Source organism: Micromys minutus (genome assembly GCF_963924665.1).
Source record: "Micromys minutus genome assembly, chromosome: 10".
NCBI lineage: Eukaryota > Metazoa > Chordata > Mammalia > Rodentia > Muridae > Micromys > Micromys minutus.
Window position 1 is genome coordinate 63,252,693 of NC_137979.1, and position 20,329 is coordinate 63,273,021.

Genomic DNA, 20,329 nt, shown 5'->3' on the forward strand with positions numbered 1-20,329 from the left:
CAAATTGTGAGTACACGTGTGTCAGGGCCCATCTTTGTCCGAGGGGAGCTCTGTGGGGACATGAGGGGCTTTGAGGAAATCTGGCTATGTGCAGGCTGCAGGGAAAGATGGAAAGGGCAGAAGCCAGCCCCTCCCCTCTGAGCCTGGGCTCTAGGGTTCTCCTCTCTGCTGGGCCCCTCCCTCCTTTACCTCCCTCCCACCCCCACATGGGAGGACTCAGGCCTTAGAATTACAATTCTTCATTTATGATTGGCGCCTAATTGATACTAACTTTAGGCATGGAGGATTCTCCCGTGCTGATGGCCTTTTTTTTTTTTTTTTTTACTCCCCCAAATGTAAGGGCCTCATTTACATGTCTCGGGAGGATTATGCTTTCAATCTTAGAGCCTAATGCGGGAGACTCTGCTTCTCCATCCTGTGTTCCAGAGCATCCCCTCTATACAGGCCAGTGGGGCCAGAGGTCCTGCTGCTGACCACACCCCGAGGCACCGAGAGCCTACAAGAACCCGGGATCAGGGCTGAGGTACGGTCAGTAAAGGTTCAGCCAATAAATGCCAAGCATGCACAAGGCCCTGGAGTTTGGTCCTTAGCACCGCTTAAGACTGGGCACAGTCGGGCACACGTGTAATTCTAGCACCCTGGAGGGGGAGACGGGAGGAGCGGAAGTTTAGAGTTCTTGGCTACATGATGAGTTCGAGTTTTGGGTCAGCCAGGGCTGCTGGAGGCCCACATATGTCTACAACATATCCGGTTTCTAGGACGCGCGGGCTGGGGGCTGGGGCCTGCTCACTTGACGGCGTAGGTCATGCGGTCCGGTCTCATGCATCGCACCATGCACAGCTTCTGCAGGGCAGTCTTGGTCTTCCACTCCTTGGGGAAGATCTCCTTCTCGGGCGCCTCTGACTCCACCAGTTTTTTCCACCGCTTGGCGGAGCCTTCAATGTCGCTGTCCAGGTTTTTGAACTCGTCCATCTCCGACAGGGCCTGAGGCAGAGGTGGTGGCGCAGTGACCTCGTGCACACCCTGAGTCAGTGGGCGCCTTCCCCAGATGGCCCTTAGTGGGCACTGGGGAGGGTGACAGTAACCTGTCACTCAGATCACCCTGTCCTGCCTGTCGACTGCAGGCTAAGCTTCTGTGGGGCATGTGGCCCGGGGAACTCACATCTGCCCCTCTCCGTCCAAGGAGGGTGTGGTCAGGGGTGGCTCTGTAAAAGTAACTTTTATTTTCCTGGTATAGTTGTTGTCTCGAAGGCTCGCTGCCTGTCTGCTAACCGAGGCCTGGTCCTGGAAACTCTAGCCTCCGTACAGTCTAATCTAGGCCTAGAAAGTTTTCAGCCTCTGAGACACTGCTGAGTAAACTCACCCTTTCTAGCTCTTTCTGAGCTCTGGCTGGCTGGTCAACTCAGCTGTCCTGGCTCAAACTCCACTCCAAGCTAACTGATTCAATCTGGTCTTGGTCTCTCTCTCTCTCTCTCTCTCTCTCTCTCTCTCTCTCTCCCCCCACTCTTCCCTCAAGTACCTCCCCTCTCTCTTCTCATGAGCGTTGGGCACATTCCTGTTCTGTCAGATCTTTCTCTGATTTGTTACTCTGCCACCCAATTAGACATCACTTTCAAACACGAGCGCTTCCTTCTACAAACTAATTTTACCTTCATTGTTTGGGATTAAAGGACTGAGCCACACCACAACTAGAAAAAAAATTTTTTTTTTCAGTAACTAACACCATCTCGGGGTTCACAGAGCGATCAAATGCCCTGCAGTGGGTCTCGCCTGGGCCGCTGCCTTCCTCTGGTCAGTTTGGATTGCAGCTTGAAACCTGGGACCTGAGGGCTCCTGACAGTGAGTGAATCTGGGAGCCTCAGGAGTAACCAGACTTGGAGCAGGACGAGGCAGAGGGATGCAGGCACAGGGGAGCCCGGGACTGGCCGCAGGTCCCTATGGACTTCTGGACTTGAGCAGGCCAGTGGAGATGATGTCACACTCAACACAGGGGCAGGGCTGCCTGTGAGCTGCAGACATCCTGGTTCCCACCCACAATGGGGCACAGGCCTCCCCAGCACTGGAAGGGGTTCGGTGCTGAGAACGAGGACCCACCTTGATCCCGCCCCAGCTCTGGTGCTGCAGGAAGTCCACAGGGGACACGACACCCGCCTTGAAGGGGAACCGCAAGAGAAAGTCCAATTCCACTGGGTTCAGCTCCTTCTTCATGGAAAGAACCTGGGGGCGGGGGCGGGGTGGACAAGTGCCTTTCGGTTCTGTGGTTTTAAATCTGGCTGAAACTCATACGTTAACGTGTCTTACACTATAGCACACACCCCAGTGTCAGGGGTACACTCACAGAATTTGCAGCCACAATTTAGTTCTAGAACATTCCTACCAACCTAAAGGAAAAGCCCCTGTCTTCTGAGGAGGCCCCAGGCTGCACCAATACGTATTGTTAAGTCTCCTATACGCAGCCTACGTTGGAGTCTTTGGTTGTGGGGGTGTCTGGGTGGTTGGCTAGGCCGAGACCGGCTTCCACCATATAGCCATGGCTGACTTGGAATCATATAGCCTTGAACTCACAGAGCTCGGCCTGCTTCTGCCTCTTAAGTGCTGGAATTTAAGGGGCCTGAGCGGTCTATACTGGGATCATGATCCCCAGGTCAGCCTTTTCTGGGGAGTAGGGCCAGGTGTGCGGTTGCTCAGGGAGATGGTTTGTTCAAAGGGAGTCTACGCCGTCCAGTTCTCTCATGGCGGCAGGATGACTGGTGTCAGATGTCGCACCCAGACCTTGGTCCTTCCAAGTCTCCAGAACCAGGGCACCTAAAGCTCTGTCACCTTGGGCAGTCCTTTCAAATGGGACTGAGGCCACTGTCCATCTGTCTATCTGTCCTTCCTTCCTTTTTTCCTTCCTAGGAGGGCCCGACTATGTTTACAGCTGATGCTGGCCTCCTGGGCTCAGTGCCTTGTCTCTGGGCTCCTGCCACACATCCTGCTGAGACAGGCCATTGAGCCAACGGAACCAAACCAAGACCTTCCAATACTTCAGCCGGAGTGTGGGCACACGGATGCACATCCCAGGCTGCCTAGCAATGCTGATGTGTGTATTCACCAGACCTGGGTAGGGGTCTGTGCCTCCAACACAAGCTGGGGGCCGGGGGAGGGGCAGTGCAAGTACACAGGCTGAAGACTGGGTACAAAGGCAGCTCGTTACCTGGAAGGTGACTTGAGCCAAGAAGATGAGCTTGTCCCGCTCAAAGAGCCCGCGTGCCGTGTACACATACACAGAGTAGGTGATCTCGTCCGTCAGATTGATCACGCGCTGCTTCACCTCGTCGGCCGGCTCGGTCTTCTGGATGGCTTTCTCAAACACCACGTTGAAGGCCTGGGGAACGGACGGCCAGGGTCAACACAGGCAGGGACTCTGCAGCTGCCGTCTGCGGTCCTTGGTGGCCTCTGGTTAATTCTGTCTGGGGTGCTGGGCAGAAAGGTAGGGTGGAGAGACCCACTCCACCACTCTGGTTCCTGCCATCTCGTGTGCTCCCTGACCTGGGGCGCCCTGCTGACTCGGACCCCTGGGCCCGTAGCGTGCCGGGGTGGGGGTGGGGGTGGGGGTGGCCGACCTTGAGCGAGAACTGATAGATGGGGTTGATTTTGTTGAGGTCGTTCAGGATAAAGTAGAGCAGAGAGGCCCTCGCTGCAGCTGGGCGGTAGTTCTCTCGAGCCTCGTTGATCTTTGATTCTGTGATTTTTGCCTCTTGGACCTCAGGACAGACAAGAGGGGCTTGGAGGGAACTGCCAGGGGGACAAGCCACTCACGTGGGGGGTCCACTCTGTCCCAGCCCTTTGTTCCTCAGAAGTCCCCTAGAAGGCCTTTCAGACAGCAAGATACTAGCTCCCTCTGTCTCTTGATGTGATAAAAGGTCCCAACAAAAGTGACTTGGCAGGAGGAAGGGGTTGATTTGCCTCACAGTTCCAGGTGACAGCCTACTTTTGTGGGGAAGTCAAGGCAGAAACTTAAGAGCATCACATCCAAAAATCAAGAGCAGGGAGAGGTAAAGGCTCATGCCAACACTCAGCTAGCCTGCTCACACATATTCTCTGGGACTCCCAGCCTAGGGAATGGTGCCACCCACAGTGAGATGGGTCTTTCCACATCAGTTAACAATCAAGACTGTCCCCCCACAGACATGCCCACAGGACAACCTGGCCTACTGAATTCCTCATTATGACTTTGTTGAAAGTCACAGCAAACCATCACAGTGGTTTGTATATGATCAGCCCAGGTAGTGACACTATTAAGAGGTATGGCCTTGTTGGAGTAGGAGAGTCCCTGTGGGTGTGGGTTTTAATACCCTAGTCCCTAGCTTTCTGGAAGTCAGTATTCTGTTAGTAGCCTTCAGATGAAGATGTTGAACTCTCAGCTCCTCCTGCACCATGCCTGCCTGGATGCTGCCATGTTCCCACCTTGATGATACTGGACTGAACCTCTGAACCTGTAAGCCAGCCCCAATTAAATGTCCTTTATAAGACTTGCCTCGGTCATGGTGTCTGTTCATAGCAATAAAACCCTAACTAATGGGGCTGGAGAGATGGCTCAGCGGTTAAGAGCACTGACTGCACTTTCAGAGGTCCTGAGTTCAAATTTCAGCAACCACATGGTGGCTCACAACCATCTGAAATGAGATCTGATGCCCTCTTCTGGACTGTCTGAAGACGGCTACAGTGCACTTATATATGATAATTTTTTTAAAACCCTAACAAAGACACAGGCACCCAATTGTACTTATGCAGCAGGCTGCCAAGCCTCCTTTGTGCAGAGTGGCCTATGGGGACAGACCTACCTTCTCCTCAATTTCATTGGCTGTGTGCTTGGTGGTCTCCAGGTTTTCCACCAAGGCAGTGTCTCCCAGAAAGTTCCCCGACGCAGCCGATAGCCGAGCCAGTAGAGAATCTTCCAGCTCCTTCAGCACGATCTTGAACTCATTCTGAGATTTGGTGAGGTTTGCCTACGGGAACATGGGGGCCCCCGGGGAGCAGAGCAACAATCTGCTGGGCCCTGGTCTGACCTCTGCTGCCAGGTCTCTCTAGAGTGGAGGCCCAGCTCCACAGCAAGAGACATGACACCCAGCATGTAGGGTAGCCATGGAGGTGCCAGCCTCCACTCCGGACTGCCAGGTCTCTTGCTGTGGAGACTGAGAGCCACTGTGTGTAGCCGAGGCAGGGCTGAGGAAGTGGCCGGTATAGTTGGCCACGCTTGGTGTGTGCATGCATGTTCATGCTTGAAGTCATGCATGTGTGCATGTGTTTGTGTGAAGGCCAGAGCATCAGGCTCGGTTCAACTTGTTTTTTTAAAGATGGGGTCTCTTACTGGAATCCGGGGCTCACTTATTAGGCTAGATTGTCTGGCCAGCAAGTCCCAGAGGCCTCCTGTGTCTACAACCTGTCTGCCCAACCCTGGGGTTGCAAGTACACAGCAGCCTTTTCTGGGTCCTGGGGTTAGTGTGTGTATGTGTGTGTATGTGTATATGTGTATGTGTGTATGTGTATATGTGTATGTGTGTATATGTGTATGTGTGTGTGTATGTGTGTATGTGTATGTGTGTATGTGTGTATATGTGTGTGTATGTGTGTGTATGTGTGTGTGTATGTGTATATGTGTATGTGTGTATATGTGTATGTGTGTGTGTATGTGTGTATGTGTATGTGTGTATATGTGTGTGTATGTGTATATATGTGTATGTGTATATGTTTGTGTATGTGTATATATGTGTATATGTATATTGTATGTGTTTGTATATATATGTGTATGTGAAATTCAGTCCTTAGATTATGCCTCAAACATATTACCGTATGAGCTATGTCCCCAGCCCAGAACCCTGAGTTTTCTTTATGCTGCCAAGAGTTGAACCAAGAGTTTTAATATGCTAGACAAATGCTCTGCTATGAGTCCCAGCCAGCCAGGCATGAAGCCATTCTGGGGACCGTCTTTGATCTTCAGGGTCATCTGAGGGTGCTGGTGTAGAACTGAGTTTGGGGTGGAAGGAAGGACTGGTGTGGCCCACTGTGGCCACGTGAGGTCCATGGTGGCCCACAGGCCCCCCACCTGGCCCATTTCTGTCAGAGGAAGTTACCTTGAGCTGCTCCAGATCTGGACGCTCCTTGGCCACCACAGCGGCCAGGAGCTGGTCCTCAAGCCCGTCTCTGGTGACCAGGAAGTTGATGAGCGTGCACTGTGCCTGCATCTCGGGTTTGTAGTGGGGGTTGAAGTACTTGGTGTGAAGAATCAGGCGGAAATTGGGGTGGTATTCCACCTCCTTGTCGCCGATCTTAATGAACCTGTCAGGTGAGGGGGGGGGTTGGGGGGGAGGAGCAGGGGTGTGGGGGTGGAGGTGGGGTGGTGGTGGGGTGGGGGGGCACAAAGTTTAGCCACAGGGCCACTGCACCCCACCCACCCTTCCCCTAACCTCCTTGGCTGACAAACACTCCGTGGCAGGGTGCAAGTGGCCCCTGGAGGCCATGTCTGTCCTTTCCTCTGGTGGCTACTTTGTCTGCCCGGGGGTGTTGATGTCCCTGAGCAGGTAACCATCTGCCAAGCAGTTCTGCAGCTGCCCGTGGATCACTCTTCCCAGGCCCCGCTCCCCTTCTCTCCTGGTTGAGCTCACTTCCCTCACTACCCCAAACCCCTGCGGTCTTTGAGTATCAGCATCCATGTTCGGGGAGGGGGCCTTGTCAGACATCAGGATGTTTGCACTGAACGCCACCCTTGTCCTGGGGCTTCTGTGCAAGCCCCAACACTGGCAGGTGATTCCTATCTGCTCTAAAAGTTGGTTTACTTCCTCTGTACTATAAAAGCAGTTCAATGTGCTCAGTCCAGTCAATGGAAAGGGGTGGTGGTGGGGGGAGGCAGAAGAAGGCTCAGTGGGTAAAGGGGTTTTCTGCCAAGCTTGGCACCCTGAATTCAATCCCTGGGATGCAGGAGGTAGGAGGAGACAGTCAATCTTTGACTCAACCATATGCTGACCTTTGACCTACAGTCCTGCAGCAGGCGTGTGCCCACACGTACACAAGAGACGTGAATAGATGCGTGCAGAAAATGTTTTGAAAACTGAAAAGGGAGGCCGCGCCCCCTCCCTGAGGAGCTGTTGGCAGCTAATGGCCACTCGGGGAGCAGGGGTCACTTTTCTTCACTGCTCAGTCACCCGTGCTCCAGTGGATGGCCCCACACCCATGCTCAAGCAAGTGATCGTAATTAAACCCAGTGGGCTGTTAAAACAAAGGGCGTGCAGTGGGGCTGGAGAGACAGACAGCCCAGCAGTTAAGAGCACTTCTCCGACGTGGCGGCTCAGGGGTGCCTGTAACTTCAGCTCCAGAGGGCCTGGCGCCCTCTTCTGGCCATTACTGGTACTAGGCACACACATAGCACACAGACATGCATGTGGACAAAATGTCCATCCGTGTGTGTGTGTGTGTGTGTGTGTGTGTGTGTGTGTGTGTGTGTGTGTGTGTTTTGACAGTAGAAGGAAAACACGTTGGGAAGGGAAAGCAGTTCACAGGGAGTTGGACAAGATGGAGTAAGAAGAGGAATGTGAGTTGTGAAGGATTTTAAGAAAGAATTCTAAGTCTCAAGATTTTGAGATGCATGAAGAGAGGCCAGGCACTGTGAAAGACCCACACACTCCCTCATCTCTGGGTGGAGCACTTGGCTCCTTTCTGCCTTCTCAGCATTTAGAGAAGAGAGGCATCTGGGGCTGCACTTTAAAGGGGTTCATCTTGGATGGGGTGGGGTGGGTGTGACTTCTCACCTCCCCTTTTTTATTGTGTTCCTGCCCAGCAATGGGTCGAGCACGGGGTCTACGGTTTCGCCAATGTTCTCGATGAGTAAGGTGTCACCTTCTGAGATGGCCTGCTCAATGATGTCCAGGTAGCTGGGCACAGAATAGAGACAGGGTGTGACTTGGGGGGTGGGGAGGCGTGGGAAACAAGGCAAGCCCCAAGAGGCAGCCCTGGCCCTGAGGGAAGGAATGTGTCCAGGGAGCTCACCAGGGAGTCAAGACCGGTTTCTCCTCCCCCAGTCATCTGTGGGCTTACGGGTTGGGACCTTTGGGTAGGAGCCTGGGTGATGGTGGGAGGGGTGCTCAGGCTGTGTAGCTAAATCTTCCCCCTGCTCTGTCTGGGCCTGTTCTAGGGCACCAGGAATCTGCCTGGAAGCTCCTGTCATCCAGGCGCTGATAGCTCTCCAATCTCTTGTGGGAGCAGAATGCAAACCACAGGCGAGATGGGAGACCAGCCTGCAGCCCCAGGGCGGGACAATGGCCAAAGGGCCTAGGTCTAGTTGCTCTCCCCTGTGGAGTGGAGAAAGGGGCTGACTTGATTCTTTGCTGCTGGGCCAGCATTAGTGTTTGCCCACAGCACTGGCCAGTGCCAGCTGTACCCTGGGCCCCCAGCTATCTCATGAACACAGGAGGCCCAAGGCACGGCCATTCACCTCACTCACAGGGCCTGAGGTACAGAGAGACAGGGACAGCCCCGCCACCTCCCCGCGCTGCCCGGTGTGCCAGCCGCACCTCTTCTGCCCCAGGCGAATGGCCTTCAGTTCAGTGCCGTATTTGTTTTTGATCCACTTGATGCCTTGAAGCTGGGCATCCACAATCAACGGCCAGCGCTCTGTGTTGCACAAGATGGTGGCGTTCTCAGTGGACATGCGGTCGCTGGGCAGGCCCTGGTTGTTCCAGGTGGCCACATCTGCGTCGTCCGTCAACAGAGTCAAGGGATCCAGACCCTCCGTGATGGGAATCGGGACCTACGAGGAAGAGGTCCTTTCTTTCTGTGTCTGTGTCCGCGTGTGTGTGTTTGTGTGTTTGTGTGTGTGTGTGTGTGTGTGTATGTCTGTGTGTCCCCATCTGTTGCAGTAAATATTAATAAATTAATGTCTTATCTCTTTATTGGCCCCTGCGGCCTCACTCCTCGGGCACTGCTTCTAGTACAGAGCTGCACGTACCTCTGTCTCTTCGTCCAAGCCGCCCCCACCCCCAACCCCACGATCTCACTCCAGCCGCAGGACTCTCTTCCCTGGGGGTTCACAGCGCCTGTTTACTGTCTCCAGGGTGTTTCTTTACCCCAAATCCCAACACAAGCTCAACTCCAAGGCCCAATAGATTTTCATACAGGTTTATGTATTCAATTCTCAATCCCCAAACCCTCTACACAAGATTCCATCAAATGGACAAAGACACAGATTGTCCTTCCATATGAGATATTAGACCTATAAAATCCTTGATGTTCATAGCTATTTAATGCCAGTTAAGCCCACCTGGATCTAGTTCATCCTTCAGGATCTCCATCTTGGAGTTTTCCTCAGTCCTCCTCCCTCCTCTCCCCTCTGACCCTCTTTCTCCACCCCCCCACCCCGCCCAGTCACTGGCTCTCCTTTATTTTACTAATTAAAATGGGAAGGTTCAGATGAAGTCACCTCATGAGTATGTGACTAGGCAGCCCTTTTTGGGGAAGTAGAATTAACATTAAAATACAAACAGCTTCAGGATAATTTACATCCATCTGTCCATCTGTCCATCTATCCGGTCATATGTGTGTGTAGTCTGTGTGTGTGTCCCTCTGTCCATCGATCCATGCGTTTGTGTGTGTGTGTGTGTGTGTGTACAGTCTGTGTGTGGTGTGTGTCCTGGGGACCAGACCTAGGTTTTTAGGCTCAGCAGCTAAGTCATCTGCCAACTCTCTGCCTTATTTTTTTAAAATGTATCTTTATTTATGTGCATAGTGCTTTGCCTGCTTGTGTGTGTGAGCCCCAAGTGTGCGTGCATGCCCTTGTAGGATGGACAGAAGAGGGCATCAGGTTCCCTGGAATTGGAGCTACGGGTGGTCGTGGGCCCCCATGTGGGTGCTGGGAACCAAACCCAGGTTCCCTGCAAGAGCAGCCAGTGCACTCTGGCTTCTGCCGTGAGACAGGGTCTCTCACTGAACCTGGAGCTCACTCATTTGCTGAGTCTGGATGTCCAGAAAGCCCCAGAAATCCTGTCTTCACCCTCAAACCTGGCACCCGGGGTTACAGGCGCACACTCCCGTGCTTGGCTTTTTGTTAACCTGTGGGTGCTAGGGACCCACGTCTCTGCGACACTTTACAGACCGAGCCATCTCCCCAGGGCTCACTTTGTGTCCAGGTCCTGAAGCTGGCTCTGGCCACATCAGCTGTGGAGGCATCCCTCCCGGATGCTTGGAGAAGCAGCTTTTGACATGCCAGAGGTGATGTGAGCCCCGTCTGCCCTGTGGGGAGCACCTCAGTTTCCCCGAGTCATAGCCACCAGGGTACCTCTCTCTTACCTTTAGTTTATTGATGTAAGGGACCCAGAATTTTTCCATCAGCTCATTCCGGTACTTCTTGGTGAAGTAGCCCACGTAGGAGACAAAGGCAGAGATGAGCAGCACGTCCCCACACAGCGTCACGCCCTGCTTCTTGTAGTTCTCCACCGACTCAGCCCAGCGCACATTTTCTGAAGCCAGTCCTCCCACAAGTCTGCCAGAGAACAAGGAACAAACAGGGGGCCATGCATGGGTGAGCTAGTCAGCACAGGGGCGGGTCTGAGCGCTGCCTCACAGCGGGCCACCCAGCCAGCAGACAAGCTGGACAGGTGCGAACAGCAAGGTGACCCGAGATGCCCCGGTGTTCATACGGGGTCGGGTCGCCGAATGCTTGCCTGACTTGATGGCCTGGCAGCCGCCAAGCTTTGGAGGGAATTCATAGAAACAAACAAACCAAATGGCTCGTGTTGGTGACACTTGGGGATGCTGCCTCTGCTCCCTGTGCCCGGCCAGGCCACCTGTACCCACGTTCCTTCGCTGTGCTGATGCTCCTGTGCTCCACTGGCATGCTTGGCTGGCAGGCAGTGGTGTCGCTATGTCACTGTGGCGTTATGGGGCTGCTGGCCCTGTAGGAGTTCCAGCCCATGTGTGGAACTTCCTAGGCCGCTAACTGGAAGACTGGTACCCGGTGGGTCTGAAAGTGCTGCCTGGGTTAGTACTGCATGTTGGTGCCGTGCCCAGTGACCTTGCTTCCCAGTGGCCAGAGTCTGCTCTGGTTTTCATAACTGATGCGGTCACCTCCCTCAGACAGGTGGGGGGGGGTACATCTGAGCCACCAGCTGAGGGAGGTGGCCTGGGACCTTCCCAGAGCACCCGAATCATGCTAACCACTGAGAAAATCAACGGCTGTCAGCCCCCAGGATGGGCAATAAGAAAACAGGTGTTCACAGAATGGAGTCTGTCACTAGAACCCCGGTGCTGGGAGACTGGTTTTAATGCTTTGATTCAATCGGGAATCTGCATGTCCAAACGCTAGAGGTCCTTGTCTCCAATTGGTTTTTGATTGATCAACAAAAATGTCCACGGCCAATGGGTGGGCAAATGGAGGCAGGGCGGGGCCCTTAGAGTTGCGCAGGCCAAGATGCAAGGGTGTAGGCGAAAGGGAACTGACTGCCAGAAGGGCTGCCCAGAAGCATCCCAGGAAAGCAAAGACCAATGGGCCTCACAGAAGGTAACAGAGCAGCAAAGTTAAAAGTAGATTCAGATAGTGTGAGCCAGGAGTACCAGAGGGAAAAGTAGGCTAGCTGCGGGAAGCTTACAACTGCCCAGCCAAGGCATTTAAAAAATAAGCTAACGTGTGTGTGTGTGTGTGTGTATGTGTGTGCATGTGTGTGCATGTGTGTGTATGTGTGTGTATGTGTGTGCATGTGTGTGCATGTGTGTGTATGTGTGTGTATGTGTGTGTATGTGTGTGTATGTGTATGTATGTGTATATGTGTGTATGTGTGTATGTGTGTGTGTATGTATGTGTATATGTGTGTATGTGTGTATGTGTGTGTGTGTGTGTATGTGTGTGTATATGTGTGTGTATATGTGTGTGTGTATGTGTGTGTGCATATGTGTGTGTATGTGTGTGTATATGTGTGTGTGTGTGTGTGTGTGTGTCTTTCATTTAAGGATCAAAAGAGTTCCTGGGCAGGTGGCTGGAAGCGTGTGACACACCGGGTGCATAAATTGGTGCAGCCAAGCTCCAGAACCGTGCTGTCCCTCCATGGAGGCTGTGAACCCTGTGCTGACTATGGGCCTGCGGGTGGCAGGCCTGCACAGGTGCATTTTTGTTATAAAATACACACTGGGGCCAGGGTGGAGGGCACACACCTGTAACCCCAGCATTTGGGAAGAAGGGTCAGGAGGGTCACTGCAAGTTCAAGACTAGCCTTGACTCCATAGTGAGAATGCCTCAAAGACCAAAACCACAGAGTTGTGGCTGTGGCTCAGTCAGGAGAAAGGTGGCCTAGTACACACAAGGCCATGGGTTCAATCCCTGGCACTGCGTAAATCAAGTATGGTGGTACCTGCCTGTAATACCAGCACTTGGGGAGTGGAGGCAGGGGGATCAGAAGTTCATAGCCATCCTCTGATACATAGGAAGTTTGAGGCTAGCCTGGGTTACATGAGACACCATCTCAACAACAGCAGAACCAGGCTGGGTTTCCAGGGCTTGGAGCCACAAGCAACTTGGTGGTGACTCTCCACTGATCACATGTGGGTGTGGTAATGGTTTGGATACGGGCATAAAATCACACACTTTGCAGTGGGGCTGCTTGAGTGTGCAAAGCACAGGCGTGGGCCGCAACTGACTCCTGGGACCAGCAATGCCCTGCAATCCAAACCCACGGCAGCGCACAATGTCGAATTTGAGTGTGCAGAGACTAGAGTGACGGTACAGCGGCCAGGACGCCTGACTGGAAGAAACGCTGCGCCTGTTCTGAGCACAGCAGGTTGTTGTTTCTTGTTGGCAGCCAAAACCACACACATCAGCACCTACTTACAGAGGTGGGGGATCAGGAGTTGTAGCGGGCTAGAGAAGTCCTGGCTGCATGCGTCGTTAACGTGGGCACCGGTGGCGGCCATGCCACTGACTAATGCCTCCGTCCCTCGGTTGTGGTAATGCCTTCCCGGGTGAGGCTCAGAGTGTTGGGAAAGCTCTCTTTGGGGGCAAGTGTGCATAATGATAGTGTGAGTAGAGATTGTCCACCTTAGCTTTCTGTGCTCCTTCCTGCATAGTTATGGCCCGGAAGCCAATTCTACTGAGTTGGATTCTGGTGCTTCATCTACAAAGACCTAGACATCATTCCCCGAGGACATTGGGATAAACGTGCGGCTTGAGAGCAGGTGACTCTGGACAAGTCTCTGGGCAGGCCTAGGTTCCTGGGAAGTCGGCTACCTTTGGAGAGCTTGGCCCTTATGGGGTCTGGGAAACAGGAGGCATGGCCAGGGTGAGGAGCTGGCTATCCGTTACCCAATGAGACCACCCTGTTGGAGGCGTGGCCAGTGAGGGCCCACCTACCTGTTAGCCAATGAGACCACCCTGTTGGAGGCGTGGCCAGTAAGGGCCCCATCTACCTGTTACCCAATGAGATCACCCTGTTGGAGGTGTGGCCAGTGAGGGCCCACCTACCTGTTAGCCAATGAGATCACCCTGTTGGTGGCATCAGCCTCCTGCTGACACTTGATTTTCTCAGCTGTTGCTTTTTCAAATGCGGAGGTAAGGTTGCTCAGGTTGGCATTGAGTTCCTGAAAAATCAGGTTGGAGGGATGTTCCCAGGTCCCAGAAGCTCAGGGCCTAAAGACCCAGCATACCGTCCCTCCCCAACTCCCATAATCCCCTGACTTGCTCTGCAGTGCCTTCCTATTCAAGTCTTTTGCTAACTCAGGAGGGCTGTGCCAATGTGTTTTAAGCAGAAACATTAAGTGGCACGGGGAGTGGCGTCTCACAGGGCCTCCCGGATGGCGAGCACTTACAGCAATCTTGTTCTTGATCCGGGACAGTTTCTCCTGCGCCTCAGCCAGCTCCGCGTTGGCCTCCTCCAGGGCCTGCCTCTTGGGCGCCACATCGCAGTAGACCTCATAGAAGCGCACGATGTTGATGCACCAGGAGCACAGGCCCGCGGCGGCTGTGGACTTGGAGCGAATGAATTCAGGGTCAAAGGTGGGGTTGCCTTGGTACGGCCTGGGAGGAAAGAAAGCATGGGTGCTGAGCAGAGCCAAGACAGGACACAAGCCCTTGTACCCGCTCCGAGTGGCTGGTTCTGCGTCTCAGGCTGTGTAACGGCAGCATCACTGGGAGATATATTTTTTTTTTTAAGATTTGTTTATTTTGTGTATGTGAGTACACTGTCGCTGTCCTTAGACACACCAAAAGAGGGCATCGGATCCTATGACAGATGTTCACACCGCAGTTTTCCTGTGCCTTAAATTATTCCATAGTGGTCAAATAGTTCTAGTGTTTGAACGGTCTCCTTCATGGACAGGGGTTGGAGATACTCAAGTCACAGGGTGGCCTTCTTTTCTAGTGGCACCTGAAGAAGGGTCACCAGAGGGCACGAGACAAGGACACTAGTCCTGCAGTGTTCACAAAAATGGGAGGGCCTTGCAAATGTCAGTGGGGTCCCCAAGATACCTTCTCAAGTTCCAGTGCTATCCACAAGAGAGGCCCTCACAGTGGGCACGCACAGCAGAACCCAGAGAACACTCAGATTGGGGTGAGCCCGTGCCTGTGTCCAAGACGGCAACAGATACCAGTCCACTCCGAGGTTGTGAGCGTGTGTGTGTGTGTGTGTGTGTGTGTGTGAAGCCCTAGGTTGTCTCCCCCAAACCCCCCGTTCACCCTGTCAGCTGTATATGGGAGAAGCTGTGATTTAAATGTGTAGTTGCCGGTCTGTCTGTCCCAGTTCCCTTCCAGTGGGGGAAGGGCTCCCCGGAATGAGGCCATCCTTTGCCCTGATCATCCCTCTGCGGCTCCAGGGTGAAGGGGCAGGCGAGCCCTGCCCTACCGCTTACTTGAAGGCCTTTAGGCAGGCCTCGGGGATGTGCTCCTTGTCGAACTTCTTTAGTGAGTCTAGGAAGGTGTCCACCTTGCCCATCATGATCTTGGCAGCCTTCCAGCTCTTGTCCTTGGGGATCTTGCCCCCAGGTGCCGTCAGAATCATGACGGCGGCTGTGACGTTGACCACAGCGTCTGGCGGGGATCCAAAGGACTTCAGCTCGGTCAGGTTGTTCTACAGGGACAAACGCATGACTGTCACCCCTGAACACCACGTGGCCATCCCAGCCTCTTTTCTTTCCACGTCCTTTGTCACCTTGTTCAGGGTATCCAGGGCCTCTTGGGCAGCCAACAGGGCTGGCTCTGCCTTGGCCAGGTCCGTTTCACAGGCTTTCTGTTTTTCAGTAACGTTCTAAAAGGGAGACAAACAAGAAAGTTCAGTGTAGGCCTGTCCAAACATTGATGCACATATCTACCCATCCACCCATCCACCCACCTGCCTGCTCATCCATCCATCCATCCATCCATCCATTCATCCACCCACTTACCCAACCATCCATCTACCCATTTATCCAACCATCCATCTACAAACTCATCCATCCATTCATCTACCCATCTACCCACCCATCCATCCATCCATCCATCCATCCATCCATCTATCCATCTATATATCCATCTACCTACCCACCCACCCATCTACCCACCTACTCAACCAGCCATTCATCCACCCACCCACCCAACGACCCACCACCCACCCACCCGCCTATCCATTCATTCATCTCCACCCACTCATCCAAGAAGGGCAGGCAGGAGGATGGGGTGAATGAGGTGAACTCTCCTTGTAGCTACATCCTTGCTTCTGGGTCCCTCCCACTGGATACCATGTTGTCTTCGTTGGATACCCCAATCACTAGTGTTTGTGGTGTGCTCATAAGACCAGCCTCCTTTGCCGTGTCTACTTGGCCCCTGCCTCTTGCTCTCAGATGAGACCAACCATGTGATAAGGGATTTGCGGTGCTCAGTTGGGATTGGGTCCCTCTATCAGTTCTAGGTCCCCGGACTGAAGAGAAACTCCAGCCCTTCTCTCTCCCTCTTCACTTTGAGGCCACATTGCATGATCCTTTCAAAACTAGATCTCAGAACAAGTCACCCGTCCCTGCCATTCACACGAGTGAGCATTCATTCTCTCATGAGGGAACCCCTATTCTCATTCACGCATGCACACAAGCACTAATACATTCATGAAAGCAGGCATTCACGCACTCACTCCTTTGCTTGGTGGGAAAGGACCCTTAGCCTTCTTGCAAAGTTCAGAGGTCATAGTGACTGGGTGTCTTTGCACAAGAGCAGTATCTGGGTGATAGGAGAGTCAGGGAGCAGTCATTGGACCCCAAGTATGTTGTTGGGTTTTGGGGGAGGACAGAGGACAGTCTTTTCTCCCTAAAGACCCTTTAGGGCCATCTTTTAGGGCATAACTAAGGGGAGCAGACATAGAGAACAAAGTTCAGCAGAGGTGGTGGGGTAATCCCTAGCTTCTTCTGGAAGCGCCCCACGTGGATGGAGGTCTAGGGAGGGGAAAGTGCCGGGACAGGACGTTAACCACTGCATTGCTGTCATTGGGAAATGGTCACAAGGTCTTTGTTTGGCCTTGAATCCTATGCCATCTGCTAGCTTAAAACCCTGGAAAATTTATGGCCTACCCTGAGCTTCAATTTATCTACCTCACAGGCTGTTGGTTCTGCAGGTTAAAAGGGGAATGAGGACCCAGCTCCTGGTCCTCTGAGCCTGGCTCTCCTCCCTGCTCAGCTCTGGCTCCACCTGACTGGTTCAGGGAAGAAACTAGAGTGCCCGGAGTGTGAAGGTCTGCTTGCTGAATGGGTGCCGGTTACCATCTCCAGACAGAGGGGGCTACGGCTACCATCTCCAGACAGAGGGGGCAGTAGCAGTGGGGACTTCATTTATCCACGATTCATGTACGGGCCTGAGGACATTACCTTGAGCCCATTGTCTCTACGTGGTAGAGGCAGGAGCAGAAGTCAGAGAAGGACTGGTGATTTGGTGGTGTCCCTTGACCTTCACACACTCGCAGAACCAAGCACCCCATTAAGATGCAAAGGGAAGCCAGGCCTGGCGACACACATCTGTGCTCCCTACTACTTGAGATGCTGAGGCACAAAGGTTACGAGTTTGAGGCTAGAATGGGCAACTTGGTGAGACTCTGCCTCAGAGCACACAGTCAGGAGAGGGTTCGGGATGTGACTGTGGTTCCGCACTTCTTAGTTAGCATGTGAGAAGTACTAGGATCAATCGTCAGCTCCCCCAAAACCAGAGCAACACAGCGAAGATGATGATGACTCGTGTGAGGTGTTGGGGCCAGGATGCAGTGGAGAGACTACAATGGTGGGCTTTTCTCTGTGAGGATCTCGGCTGGCTGTGAGCACTCTCTAAGAATCCTCTTGGAATCCAGCCTGCAGTAGGGTAGGACCTTCTCTCCTGGGGTTCTCGGGGTTGGGCAGATGGACAAATGTCTCAGCCTGGGTCCTGCCGGTGGGTGGCACCTGAGCCCTCAGGGCGGCGCATGAGACCTACCTTATTGATGACCTCCACCTTGATCTCCTCCTCGTCGGCAATGGCCTTCTCCTTGCTAACCTTCTCAGTCTCCACGCCCACCACCTGGATCAGCTTGTCTGCATTTTCATTCTTCTGCTTCAGCTCAGCTTCCTGAACTGCCAGCTTGGCCTTTAGGTCATCCACCTAGGGAGGGAGAAGCCGGGAGGCTGCAGAAGCCTGCCGAGGACAGACGGCTAGTGTGTGCCACTTGCCCGTGGGCTGGTGGCCTCAGACTCAGGAAAAGGGAAGAGTGTTTACATGAAACTACATATCTGAGACAAATGCCTAGAGCCAAGGGGACCAGATTTAAAAAATGTCAACTGAAGGGCTGGAGAGATGACTCAGTGGTTACGAGCGCTGTCTGCTCTTCCAGAGGTCCTGAGTTCAATCCCCAGCAACCACATCTATCGTGTGATCTGATGTCCTCTTCTGACATGCAGATTGGAACACTCACATACATAAAATAAATGAATAAATGAATGAATAAATAAATAAATAAATGTCAATGGGGGGGATGCACAAGTATGTGATCCAAGCACTTGGCAGGCAGAGGCAGGGAGACTGCCCAAAGTTCAAGGCTAGCCTGGTCTAGATGGTGAGTTCCAGGCCAGACAAGACTACAAAGTGTGACTCCTTAATAAAAGTTGTGAGTTGAAAGATTGTTGAAGGGCCTGCGGTGGGAATGGGGGAAGATGATTAATGTCCCGCAGGTTGGTTGAAGAGTAGGAGAGAAGCTGGAAATGGGGGTCAAAAACTCCCAGGGAGGAGGGGGCTGGGAATCATGGGTAGGGAGGCCATGGTGGTACGGTAGCTGGACTCCACAGAGAGGGTGTTTAAAGCCACGCAGAAACCTAGACAATCAATGTGGCATGAAAGGGAGGTTTGTAAGAAGCCAGTAAGTATGGGCTGGAGAGATGGCTCAGCGGTTAAGAGCACTGACTACTCTTCCAAAGGTCTTGAGTTCAAATCCCAGAAGTCACAACCACCTGTAATGGGAACCAATGCCCTCTTCTGGTGTGTCTGAAGATAGCTACAGTGTACTCATGTACATAAAAAAAAAAAAAAGAAGAGGAGGAGGAGGAAGAGGAGGAAGAGGAGGAAGAGGAGGAAGAGGAGGAAGAGGAGGAAGAGGAGGAAGAGGAAGAGGAGGAAGAGGAGGAAGAGGAAGAGGAGGAAGAGGAGAAGAGGAAGAGGAGGAGGAAGAAGAGGAGGAGGAGGAGGAAGAGGAGGAGGAAGAAGAGGAGGAGGAAGAAGAAGCAGCTTGTAAGCAGGCAGCACTCAGTGTAAACTGCATTTCCCTGGGCTGCCACTTGAGAAACAGGCTTCCCTGGACATAGGCACCACCCCTGCTGCGTGGGATGGACTGTGCCCTGTGGGCGGCTGCCCACCATGGAAGCCCTGCTCCTGTGAGGTTTTATGGCGGCCACCCAGGCCCGGAGCCCCTACCTGCGAGGCCGTGCTCTGCAGCTTCATGAGGCCGTTCTCCAGCCTCTCAATCTTGGCCACCAGCTCCATCCTCTTCTTGGCCAGCAGGTTCTGATAGAGTTTGATCTGCTCCAGAAAGGTCTTGGGCGTGGTGTAGTTGTAGCGCCTCTCTGTGGCCAGGTACATCTTGGACATCTCATTGACTGTGCTGTGCACGTAGGACATGAAGAGGCTGATGGACGTCTTCACCTCAGGCTGCAAGGCAGGAGAGACGGCAGGGGCTGGGCTGGAGGGTCCAGGAAAAGAGGAGCCACTGTGGGCCCAGCACACTCACCCAAACCCTGGATTCCAGATGAACCAAGGCCTGTCCTGTTTCAAGGGGTGAGGGGAGGTGCGGGGAAGGGGCTGCGGAGACGGCTCAGTCGGTAAAGTGCGTTGCGCATGTGAGGAGCTGAGTGCGGCCCCAAAACCCATGTGGATAAGGTCCAGGGTGGTGGTGCGCGCTTGTGATCCCAGGACACCCCTGGGGCTGGCTGTCTGGCCAGTCTCTGTATAATCGGCAAGTTCCAGGGAGAGAACTTCACTCAAATGAAGCCGACTGCGTGTAGGTTGATGGTGTCTATATGCAGGTGGGGGCTGGCACTAGTTAGGTCAAGGCGATGCATGATTGGACGGTAGGGAGTGGGGCGGGGACAACGATTTGGTAAGGTGGGTGGGAAAGGAGGAGGAAGGAGAATCAAGATGGAGACGGAGGAGGAGGTTCTAGAGCCAACTGATCTTGATTGACGATAAGTAGATATGATTATTTCTAAGGGTTTCTATGGTTTCTTGTTTTATCTAGGTGGGTGCTTTACATCTTTTTTTAAAGCTTATTGTGTGGATGGACTGTGGACTGAGAATCTAACATATAAATCTGATTGTTAAATTATTGATTATTGAGTCATGATTTTACCGGGTTTGTAGAGAATGTGAGCTAAGTTCCCAGCTGGGGGAGAGACAGTCAGGAGGGGGCGGCTCACAGGCCATGTGGTAGAGAAATGTGGCTGAGCAGATCTGGCTCAGTGGCCTGTGGCTCCCCGCTGGGGCAGCTCCTGTTGGAACCCATAGCCGCAGATTTGCTTTTTGTATTTACCGAAACAGTTGTGCTCCTGAAGATGGTACCCAGGTAGTCCTCTGGTTTATACAAGTACACACACACACACACACACACACACACACACACACACTCACTCACTCACACACACTCTCACACATACACTCACTCACACACACTCTCTCTCTCTCTCTCACACACACACACACACACACACACACACACACACACACACAGACTTTTAAAGATGTCTCAGTGGATAAAGCTAATTGCTACCAAGCCTGAAGACCTGAATTTAATCTCTTGGGGCTCACCCTCAAGTTTCCTCTGACCTCTATAACCTGCAGTGTGGCATG

The 20,329-nt window shown here is 53.1% G+C and overlaps 1 protein-coding gene across 1 annotated transcript in view; it reads right to left on the minus strand.

Moving 5' to 3' along the window:
• The window catches only part of DNAH17 (dynein axonemal heavy chain 17), a gene marked incomplete at both ends in the record, with an annotated part of 105,900 nt that overhangs the window by 14,839 nt on the left and 70,732 nt on the right, over nucleotides 1–20,329 (minus strand). Inside the window, 15 exons of the mRNA XM_080924155.1 lie at nucleotides 791–984; nucleotides 2,095–2,217; nucleotides 3,197–3,367; nucleotides 3,606–3,746; nucleotides 4,827–4,991; nucleotides 6,117–6,321; nucleotides 7,788–7,910; nucleotides 8,550–8,785; nucleotides 10,321–10,513; nucleotides 13,481–13,596; nucleotides 13,825–14,032; nucleotides 14,863–15,080; nucleotides 15,162–15,257; nucleotides 17,435–17,599; nucleotides 18,902–19,135. Coding sequence (XP_080780281.1) covers nucleotides 791–984; nucleotides 2,095–2,217; nucleotides 3,197–3,367; nucleotides 3,606–3,746; nucleotides 4,827–4,991; nucleotides 6,117–6,321; nucleotides 7,788–7,910; nucleotides 8,550–8,785; nucleotides 10,321–10,513; nucleotides 13,481–13,596; nucleotides 13,825–14,032; nucleotides 14,863–15,080; nucleotides 15,162–15,257; nucleotides 17,435–17,599; nucleotides 18,902–19,135 — 2,588 coding nt within the window. The remainder of the gene's footprint in view (nucleotides 1–790; nucleotides 985–2,094; nucleotides 2,218–3,196; nucleotides 3,368–3,605; nucleotides 3,747–4,826; nucleotides 4,992–6,116; nucleotides 6,322–7,787; nucleotides 7,911–8,549; nucleotides 8,786–10,320; nucleotides 10,514–13,480; nucleotides 13,597–13,824; nucleotides 14,033–14,862; nucleotides 15,081–15,161; nucleotides 15,258–17,434; nucleotides 17,600–18,901; nucleotides 19,136–20,329) is intronic.